The sequence below is a fragment of the Octopus bimaculoides genome, chromosome 18, assembly GCF_001194135.2.
Source record: "Octopus bimaculoides isolate UCB-OBI-ISO-001 chromosome 18, ASM119413v2, whole genome shotgun sequence".
Classification (NCBI taxonomy): domain Eukaryota; kingdom Metazoa; phylum Mollusca; class Cephalopoda; order Octopoda; family Octopodidae; genus Octopus; species Octopus bimaculoides.
Genome location: NC_068998.1, coordinates 4,304,699 through 4,315,052, shown reverse-complemented (window position 1 = coordinate 4,315,052; position 10,354 = coordinate 4,304,699). Strand labels below are relative to the sequence as shown.

Sequence of the window (10,354 nt, the reverse complement as noted above, 5' to 3'; positions counted from 1 at the left end):
TATATATATATATATATATATATATATATATATACACGGAGTGAAAGATATTACGCAAGCTAATTATAACATCGTCAGTTTGTAAACAACACCAGGTAAATTATTTTTGAACTCTTTTACACGGTAACTTTGTATGTAAAGATTTCTGTTTTAATTTTGTCTTCCGATGTTCCCTGTGATTGTTTCTTGTACAACAATGATCATGTTTTCGTATTGTACCTCATACTTTACATGTTCAAATGTAATACACATATATATATGCGTATGTGTATAAATATTAGTGTATGTATAGGTACACACACACATATATATATATATATATATATATATATATATATATATATATATATATATATATATATATATATATATATATATATATATATATATATATATATATTATAGCATGTATGTGTATAAATCATTATATGATACATGTATATGTGCGTGTATATTTCGCATATATATAGTGTAAATATGTATACTATACATAATTCATTATGTATGTGTGTGTGTATTGTGTATATAAATGAATATATGTATGTTTATAAATTAATGTATATACACACATATATAAACGGATGTATATACGAAGCAATTCAGTTTCGCTCTTGTTATCAAAATAATGAAATGTATATAAAATAACGAAATCATTAAAAGTGTACCTACCCTTAATTTTTTTCTTTAATTGTGAATATATAATGAACAAGGTATATAATATATATATTTATAAACTTCAGCTACAAACCACATATATACGAGGGTAGTACCGGCAATTACCTTTATTACTCATTAACCGTAAATCGCTCAAACTGTACATGTTGTCAAAGTGACTTTCACCTTGTTATTTTAATTGGAAACATTGCCAGAATGTGAAAGAGTTAGACTTAACCACTTGAGTGTTTTGGAATTCAGATCCTCTAAAGCAGGGGTTCTCAACCGTTTTTTTAAATCTATGGACCCTTTTGATTGTTATTTTGTTCTGGTGGACTCCCCACATAGCCATTCGATGTTTATAAACTAGTTTTATATAGTTACTTCTTTCAAAATTCTTATTTTGTTTTTCACACATTATAACTTGTGTAGATTGAATTATGTAAAATGTCGGAGAACGGACCCTAGCTGTTTCTTGCCATACGCACCAATATATACATCTAAAACAAAACTTTTTCAAGAACCCTTAAAATATTATTGTTCATCCCCAATTTTCTATTTCGTTGCATGAACCCCACAAAATCTTATATGGACGCCGGTTAAGAACCACAGCTCAAGACGTTAACTTTACCTTAACCGAAACCCTTTACCTTTCACTCTTGCAATATACAAACATAACATTTAACAGGGTAATCTGAATGCTAATGGGTTAAAAAACAGGAAAACCTGGCACCAGCTCATTAAGGTAATCACAAAATGGTTAAACTGTTGCTAATTACTGCTGTACTGTTTATTATTTTTTTCAGATTTGGTTTGATTTTTTAACCTCTGCGACACAACACCCATAAAAATGGTTAAACCACCATTCAGATCTGCCTGTTCTCTATTGCTACTACTGACGTTACTACTGCTATTCCTCAACTCCTGGCACCAAGTGTCTGCGGAGGAACCATCCCCATCTTCATCAGCTTCTGCATTGACAGCTGTCAATACTGATGATGATGGTGATGATGGTACTGGTACCAATGCTGGGAACAAAAAGGATACAGAGGATGGTGGTGAGTCAGTTAACAAATGATTTCTCTGTGTGTGTGTGTTTTGCTTTCTGGTGGTCTCAGGTTCAGTCCCACTGCAAGGTACTTTGGGCAAATGTTTTTTATTATAGCCCTGGGCCAAATAAAATTGTGTGAGTGCATTTGGTAGAAAGAAATTTCTACCAAATTTTCCAGAGGTAATTATCCAAACCCTAAAGAATTCCTCACAACACATGACTATGATGCTCCCCCACTACTTCTGCTCATGATCAGAGATGCACATATTGTCAACCACCAATGCTCAACTGGTTAAGGTCAAACAACTGACAAGCAAATCTGTGGTATTGAGCAGAATATTTGCTTTAGCCCATCTTTTATACCAAGACAAAACAATGTATGTGATAACACTTCCAACCATTTAAGATCAAAAACCAAGAGAGCCACTGCCTGTATTATTATTATTATTATTATTATTATTATTACTATTACTATTATTATTATTATTATTATTTTATGTTTGACTTTTGCTTTGTATTTGTACAAGTTGACTCCAAGTCTCATCCAGAGACCTCAAAGGACGAGTCAGAAGTTCAAGCTGGTGTTATGACTAGGGTGTCATATATTTGGTTTTGTACAAAGTATTGTTCTAGAGAATGTATAAGAAAACACAAGAAAATTATGAATTTGTTTTAAAATTTGAGATTACATGGACAGTATTTTACGTAGAATATGGGCAAATGTTATTATTATTATCATCATTATTATTATTATTATTATTATTCACAGAGGGTGTTAGTATAACAATTGACTCTGAAGGACAAAAGAAGTTAGATCTATTCCAACCATCTGAAGAGTGGCAAGAAGTCAAAGAAGGTGAATATTACATTAACATTGTTGTTGTTGTTGTTTCATGTCAGTGGAGCTTTGTGCTCTGGCTTGTCAGTTCTGGTCAAACCATCATGGAAGACAGATGTTAAATGACGATGATGTTGATGCTTTCTGTATGTAATTATTTATTTTTAATTGCTTTCTCTATCGTTTCTAGGACAAGCAATCCCTCCAGGTTTGCAGGTACGACTGGACTTACAGACTGGTCAGAAACAAGCGAAACTAATGCCAGGCCAATCAGCAGAAGATTTGGAATACTGGAAATCTGAAAACAGGGAAGGTAAAGAGGGTTTATTATTTTTTTGTCCTTAATTAACCTTTTTATACAGCATTAGCACTTTTTTGCTTGATATTTAATTCAAAATGGGCCCTAATTGAACAGACCTACAATCAAAGATGATCAATCTGGCTCTCAATACAAGTGGATTGTGTTTGAATTCATTATTCAATGTGCCCTCCTTGTTTTTAAGATTGTATTGTGTGATTTGAGAGATGTTTGGCTGCTATTATTTGACGGTTAAGTGACAACACACACACATCTGTATATACATACATAAATATAGGTATGTATATGTATATAGATTAGAATTAAAAAAATGAAAAAGGATTTGTCATCACTTGAAAAACATTTGATTTAAATAGAGAATATAAAGAGATAGAGTCTCTTCCAGAGTCTGTTTATTTGAGTTATGCCAGCTGTTTTGCTCTTTTTCATTTTCTATTTTAATCTATATCCACCTGCTCAAGGAGAAACCACTTCTAGCAGCCTCGGCACCACATTTTTCAGTTGCAGTCAGCATTGACAAGATTAGATCATTCTATTTGTCTAGTCTTCATCTGAACCAAGAAATAAAACTGATTACCTTGCGGCATTAATCAACAGGAAACTGATTCTTTGTTTTTTTTTTTGCTTATTTTTATTGTTTTGCAGGCATGAGGTACAAAAACAAAAATGATTTAACCCCTGATGACCTGAAGCAAGCTTTGAAACATTTCAAACAACACAAAAGCAAGGATCAAGAAGACCACGCATCGAAAGTTCGCCGTAAGAAGGTAAGCACACAGTGTTTAAACTAGGACTCAGTTTATGCTTGAGTTCTTGTGGATCATTTACTAAGTGTTTTCATGAGTGGATGGCAAGGCCTGCTTTGCTTCAGGCCACAAAACCACGATGACAATGATAGACATAGTTTTGGCCAATCTGTGGGCTTATCCAGGGTTTCACATTTGTAAAGCATTTAGCTTTTCAGTCTCTTGTCAGACCACAATGGCCGATGGCCTGCAACCTCTCTTCAAAGTGGAGAGAGAAAAGACCTTGTGGCTGGTTGTTGAAACACACAGACAAAGGACTAAGTGCAAGGAATTCTCTCCTTTAGGCAGCTATCTGGAATCCATTCCATGAGATTTCAGCAGGAATCTCCTGAAGTGCTAGCAGGGACTGAATACTCCCATCCTGGAATTTAAGATGTTCCTCCAGGTTGAGGGAGTACTTCAATATCCTTGCCTGCTCAACTATGCACAGCTTGCAATGCTTGCTCCCGTTGGTGTAAGGGCCTGGGTTTTCTATATACAAAGCTGAGACCTCAATTTCATCATTGCTTAGTTTCACATATTTCCATTGAATCAAGGAACAGGAAAATCATGAACTTCAAGGAATGAAGAAGGACAAGAGATTTCTTGAGAGTCTTTCAATCAGAGTGACTGAAAGTCCTACTCGCTGAAGTTGAAGTGAAAGAGAGCAAGTTGAGTGAGAGTGGTAGGATGAGTAGTGCCTCAGGATATGACCACCATGACAACACAATCACTAATGTTCTATGTATTTATTTTATTTCCTTTCGTTACTAAAGAGGGATTATGAGATGCTGAGATCATCTATAAAATCTGATGCTCAAATCGTCACCATGTTACATGATCAACTGAAAGATTACGCTGTACTCCAGAAGGAAGATCTTCAGAGTATCCTCTCCGAACTGGAATTCTTTTTGCATCAGGTGAGTAATTACTGTAACTAACATGATGTTGTTTCTTGTATTTGTGCAATGTATGCTGTCCATGGTATATGCTTGAAATCCAGCCATGACCACCCTTTAGTACTCAGGACTACCTTTCCCACTGTGCCCTTCTTTTTCCATAATAAGAGAGGGGGAGATTTGCTGCTACCCTTCTTTTCCATAAGATGATAGAATGGGATTCAAGAGAGATTTAGCTGCTATTTTTAGTTATGTTTATGCAGTGTACACCATCCATGATGGTTATATGAAATACAACCATGTCTACTCTCTTCTGTCTAGGATTGCGTCCTTCATTTTCATAATATGGTACAGTGATTATTTGAGGGAGATTTGACTGCTATTTCTTGCAATGTACACTATTCTTGATAACAGTATAAAATCCAGTCCTGGCCATATACTTGTGTGTGTGTGTGTGTGTATCTATGTGCTTACTTAAAAGAAGTTTTAATTGAAACTTAATTGCAAATTTCATTAATTTCCTACTTAGACTACCCCATTCTGGGGTAACTGATGCCCCTTTAAAAGTTGTCACATCCAACTGGTGGGGCATGTGACATTGGCCTGTGAACCACTGGTTTTAAGGGCCCCTTTTTGTTGGTGTCTAAGTTATGTTAAGGACTTCCTGTCTGTTTCCTTTGTAGATTGATAATGCCCAGCTGTTTGCCGAACTTGGCGGAATCTCTCTCCTAGTAAACTTACTAAACAGCACAGACACGGATGTGAAACACGACACAGCTTTTGTACTCGGATCAGCAATGCAGAGGTAAGGAACCTTTGATCATCATCATCTTTTAACGTCCACTTTCCATGCTGGCATGGGTTGGATGGTTTGACTGAGGACTGGCGAACCAGAAGGCTGCACCGGGCTCCAATCTGATCTGGCAAAGTTTCTACAGTGGGATACCCTTCCTAATGCCAATCACTCCGAGAGTGTAATGGGTGCTTTTATGTGCCACCGGCACGAGGGCCAGTCAGGTGGTTCTGGCAATGACCACGCTCAAAAGATGATTTTTATGTGCTACCTGCATGGGAGCCAGTCTAGCAGCTCTGGCAACGACCATGCTCAAATGTTGTTTATCATGTGCCAATAAGGTGATGCTGGCAACGATCACACTCCAATGGTGCTTTTTAGGTGCCACCAGCACGGGAGCCAATCAGCAGCCCTGGCAACAATCATGCTCGGATGGTGCTGACCCAGGGCTATAACGGAAGGCACTTGCCCATGGTATGATGTAGTGGGACTGAACCCCAAACCACATGAGCTGCAAAGCAGCCTTCTTAACCACATAGCCATGCTTGCACTTATATCCAATCAAATTAATAACACAAACTTAATTGCCTAATTAGTAAAGGAACTAATCTATTTTGTTTTCTCTTTCATTAATGTGCAGTAATCCTGTTGTGCAGTTAACTGCAGTTGATGCTGGTGTTATGCAGAGACTCATCACTATGATTTCCACTGAGCCTTCCCTGGCCGTACGAAAGAAGTGCCTCTATGCAGCATCGGTGCTCCTCCGACACAATCTCTATGCACAGCAGCGTTTCCTGGCCCTCGGAGGTCTGTCTGCATTCACACAGCTTTACTCAGAGTCAAAGACAGAAGCAATTCAAGTGAAGATTGTAACACTTCTTGCAGACTTGATCTCAGAAAAGGTGAGCAGAAACACAAAAGCCTCAATATCAACTGTTCTCAACCACATCCCCCGGGGCTACATGCAGCCCTCAAGCATCCTTTGCAGCGACCCCTGATGGTCTTTGCTCTTTAACCCTTTAGCATTCAGATTATTCTATCAAATGTGACATTTATTGATCCACATTGTTTTAAATTTATCCAGCTTTATCTTGTAGCTTTTGAGATTTCGATTGTGTGACTTACCTTTATTCTTATTTACAGGTAATTTCGGCATCTCACTCGCAAGACAACAATATTAAAAATAGAGAAAAACTCCGACAATATGAGAGGTAAGTGAAGAAGTGGGGTATATTATTCACCTGGCTAGGCTGCTTTAACTGACAGGTACCATGATATAGATTTTGGTAAACTACGGTCCTGCTCAGCTGGTGCTTATGGGGATAGTGGTAGTGGTAGTAGTGGCAGTGGTCTTAGTTGTATTAGTAGCTACACATGTAGTTAGTAGTAGAGGTATTGGTAATAGCAGCAGCAGTAGTGATAGTTTCATAAAGTCATACTAAATGACAACTCTGTGATTTCTGCCCACGACCATCGCAACTCTTTCCAACCCATAGAACCGTAGTGGGTCATCACTACCATCATCATCACCATCATCATCGCTTGATGTCCATGGGTTGGACAGTTTGACGAAATCCGATGAGCCCAGTGACTTCTTTGGGACGGCATCAACAGATGGACGCTCTTCCTAACACCAACCACTTTACATGTGGATGCTAGGTGGGTTTTTGTTTTTCATGCCACCAGCATTGGTGATGTTGATGATGACTATGACCTCATTTTACACACACACACACCAGGAAACCTTTAAACATGCTTGCACGTGCACATAGAAACTCTCACACACATATACACTCACGTACATACACACACACACATACACATTCTCACACACATGCATATGTGCGTATACAAAGATATGAATACATACATGCGCTCACAAATGTATACATGTACACCCACCAACACACACAAATGTATGCACACTTTTTTAAAAATCATGGTAGAGACCTTGGTCTCGGGACCACTCATGTCTAGAAACTAAAGAAAGCAAGGGCATGCTCCCCGTAGAAAATCCAGCTCCAAAAAAGCCTCATGATAGCAAAGGAGAATGGGCACCAGTCAGCCCAATGGTTAGGGTGGGGTGCACCTGGCTACCTCAGTTGCTATGACATTGGGGTAGATCTGGCCACCCCCGTTAATGGGGACAAAACTTGGATTTAAAACACTAGATGATGATGATGATGATTTTTCATCTTAATTCTCAACCTAAATATTGTGTTTCTTCTTGTCTGCTTTCAGCATAAATCTTCTAGAAAAGATGACCCTAACTGGATGGTGTGACAGAGTGGCCTCGCTGCTCAACCTCTCCGACTACGACAGCCAGGAGAAAATACTGACCGCTTCCAAACTTCTAACGTCCAGCTGCAATCAAAGTTTTCAGCCCTTAACACCCAGGCTACACGAACTCAGTTTTGAGTACTCGGGACTGTGTACGAAAGAGAAAAATGAGGACCCCACGAGCGATTTGTACTTCTGCTCGTTACACAACTTGGTCACAGACGTTCTGAACTCTTTACAACAGACACACAAAGTGGAATTGTGATTGAGGAAACATTTTGTTGTGTGTTGTATATGTTGTTCTTTTTTGTTGTTGTTATTGTATAAAGCCCCCTTCCATTCATCACTTCACTCAGCCCTGGTCTGAGGCAGACCCATGATGAACGACATTCAAGCTGAGACCATGTGACCTTCCTATGTTTATTATTATTATTATTATTATTATTATTATTATTATTATTATTTGTTCAATTTTGCTCCCATTTCTTAGCAGGTCTCTTCCTGACAGCTAAGGCTATTATCATTATTATTATTTATTATTATTATTATTATTATTATTTATTATTATTATAACTATTATTATTATTATTATTATGGCAGTGAGCCGGACAGAATGCTTAACGGTATCACGCCCATCGCTACGTTCTGAGTTCAAATTCCGCTGAGGTTGATTTTACCTTTCATCCTTTCGGGGTCAATAAAATAAGTCCCAATGAAATGCTGGGGATGATGTGATCGACTTAAATCCCACTCCCCACAAGCTGCCCTTGTGGCAAAAATTTGAAATCATTATCATAATTTTTATTGTTATTATTATTATTATTATTATTATTATTAAAGGATGCGAGCTGGCAGAATCGTTAGCATGCCAGGAAAAATGTTTTGCAGCATTTCATCTGTCTTTACGTTCTGAGTTCAAACTCCGCCGAGGTCGACTCTGCCTTTCGTCCTTTCAGGGTCGATAAATTAAGTACCAGTGAAACACTGGGGTCAATGTAATTGGCAATGTAAAAGCCTTATGCCTTTAGTAGAAAGGATTATTATTATTATTATTATCATCATTATTATTATGTCCACATCCACTATGCAGGTCTTCCAAATGCTCTCTTTGTATCTCTTGGATACCTCTCAACAACTGTGTACAAGTCCACCTGTGACTCCTGCAACATGTTGAACCCAACCCTGCAAAGACTTGAACTTCCAGTGTTCCATCATCACATCATTCCCTCTCTTCCGTTACCAAATTACCTCATTTCATTTCAGATATGTTTCCTACAATGATATTCCTATGATCAAAGACGTCCCAGCTGTGACCATTCCATCGTGTTTTTATTTGTTTTGTTTTATTCTTGTTCTTCAATTATTCTATGTTTGGTCTGTCCACACCCTCCATAGTATTTTTGGGGCAGTTTATGTAACCTGTTAGATTACCAGTTGAGGTTGCTAACAGATTACCAGTTGAGGCTTTGGTCGGCCCAAGGCTATAGTAGAAGACACTTGCCCAAGGTGCAACGCAGTAGGAATGAACCCAAAACCATGTGGTTGGTAAGCAAGCTACTTACCACACAGCTACTCTTGCGCCAATGTTTGCGTTTTTTTTTTTTTTAACTAATTGAGAAAAGTAAAATGTGATGCAATTAACTCTGATTTCAATAACTTATCCTGCAAGCTTACAATCTAAATATAATTAAGCATTTGAGCCCTGTCTCAGGACATGGCTGACCTGACAAGGATCATGGGTCTCCAGTGTAAATATAATTTTGTATTTCGTCTCTTCATGTTTCCAGTTTGAAAGACCTTAACCAGGGTCAGGGTTGCCCTGTGTAAATATATATATATTTGTCCCTTTCTCCCTCCTGTTTTGGTCAGCCTGACTCAAGAATCATGAATTTCCCAGTGTAAATATAACTTTGTTCCTTGCTCCCATTAATCTCCGATGGTTCGACTGTAGTCTTGACTAAACAAATGTAATAAAATGAAACCTTTTCATGTCACATGATGTTAACTATTTTTCTTGGACCTGATGACATCACAAATTGTTTTTCTTTAATAAACATTTTTTCTTTATAACTCTGTTCTTTAAATCCATTACTCTGTGTATCTATGCATATGTGTATGTGTATACATGTGTGTGCGTATGTATGTATGTATGGCCTGCTAGTTGGAGATTGCTACTCCAGACTGATGACGAGCAAAGACTCAGAAACATGTCTCTAGATGCAGGCTTAGCTAAGTGGGGGTGTTTGTCTCCCCGTTGTAAACATAAGAACACAGGAAATGTGTCAGGGTCAACAGGAAGCGCTGCTTCCTAAGGCTAAATAGCAGTAGTATTATTCACTTCATGGGACTGTTACATTAAGTTGACAGCATACAACTACTTTATCGCACCACTGCTGCATAAATCTCTCTGAGAGATTTAGAACTGTATTATATATATATATATATATATATTCGGTGCGGGAGAGTCAAAAACGAATTATATTATATATGTATTATCATACATATACACTATCATAAATATATATATTATGATGATGGCAATCGTGTTCATTGTACTACATAATTTCTTTAAGAATAGAATGAACGCCACATAATCTCATATTACATTAGACTTGGGACCTGTGTCTAATCTCGACAATCGTTTTTGTGGTTAAGCATGTAGATGCAATTTCTCAAGAAGGAGAACTCTTGTGTGGAGTCATCTCCCTTAACAGCAAGAACCATTCCTACTGCTA

At 37.7% G+C, this 10,354-nt stretch overlaps 1 protein-coding gene across 1 annotated transcript; it reads left to right on the top strand.

Annotated features, from left to right (window-relative positions):
- Positions 1 to 14: 14 nt before the first annotated feature.
- LOC106881520 (nucleotide exchange factor SIL1) lies at positions 15 to 9,689 on the top strand. The gene is made up of 10 exons (XM_014931936.2): positions 15 to 95; positions 1,461 to 1,712; positions 2,475 to 2,561; positions 2,734 to 2,856; positions 3,508 to 3,629; positions 4,424 to 4,567; positions 5,230 to 5,351; positions 5,980 to 6,241; positions 6,483 to 6,550; positions 7,581 to 9,689. The coding sequence occupies exons 2-10, from the start codon at positions 1,505 to 1,507 to the stop codon at positions 7,882 to 7,884; spliced, it is 1,440 nt and encodes a 479-aa protein (XP_014787422.1). The 5' UTR covers positions 15 to 95; positions 1,461 to 1,504; the 3' UTR covers positions 7,885 to 9,689.
- Positions 9,690 to 10,354: the final 665 nt, after the last annotated feature.

Bases quoted from the DNA above. Each gene is read 5' to 3' on its own strand.
- LOC106881520 (XM_014931936.2), top strand. From the start codon at position 1,505: ATGGTTAAACCACCATTCAGATCTGCCTGTTCTCTATTGCTACTACTG. The intron at 2,857-3,507 runs GTAAAGAGGGTT...ATTGTTTTGCAG, and splicing joins GAAATCTGAAAACAGGGAAG to GCATGAGGTACAAAAACAAA. The intron at 5,352-5,979 runs GTAAGGAACCTT...ATTAATGTGCAG, and splicing joins CTCGGATCAGCAATGCAGAG to TAATCCTGTTGTGCAGTTAA.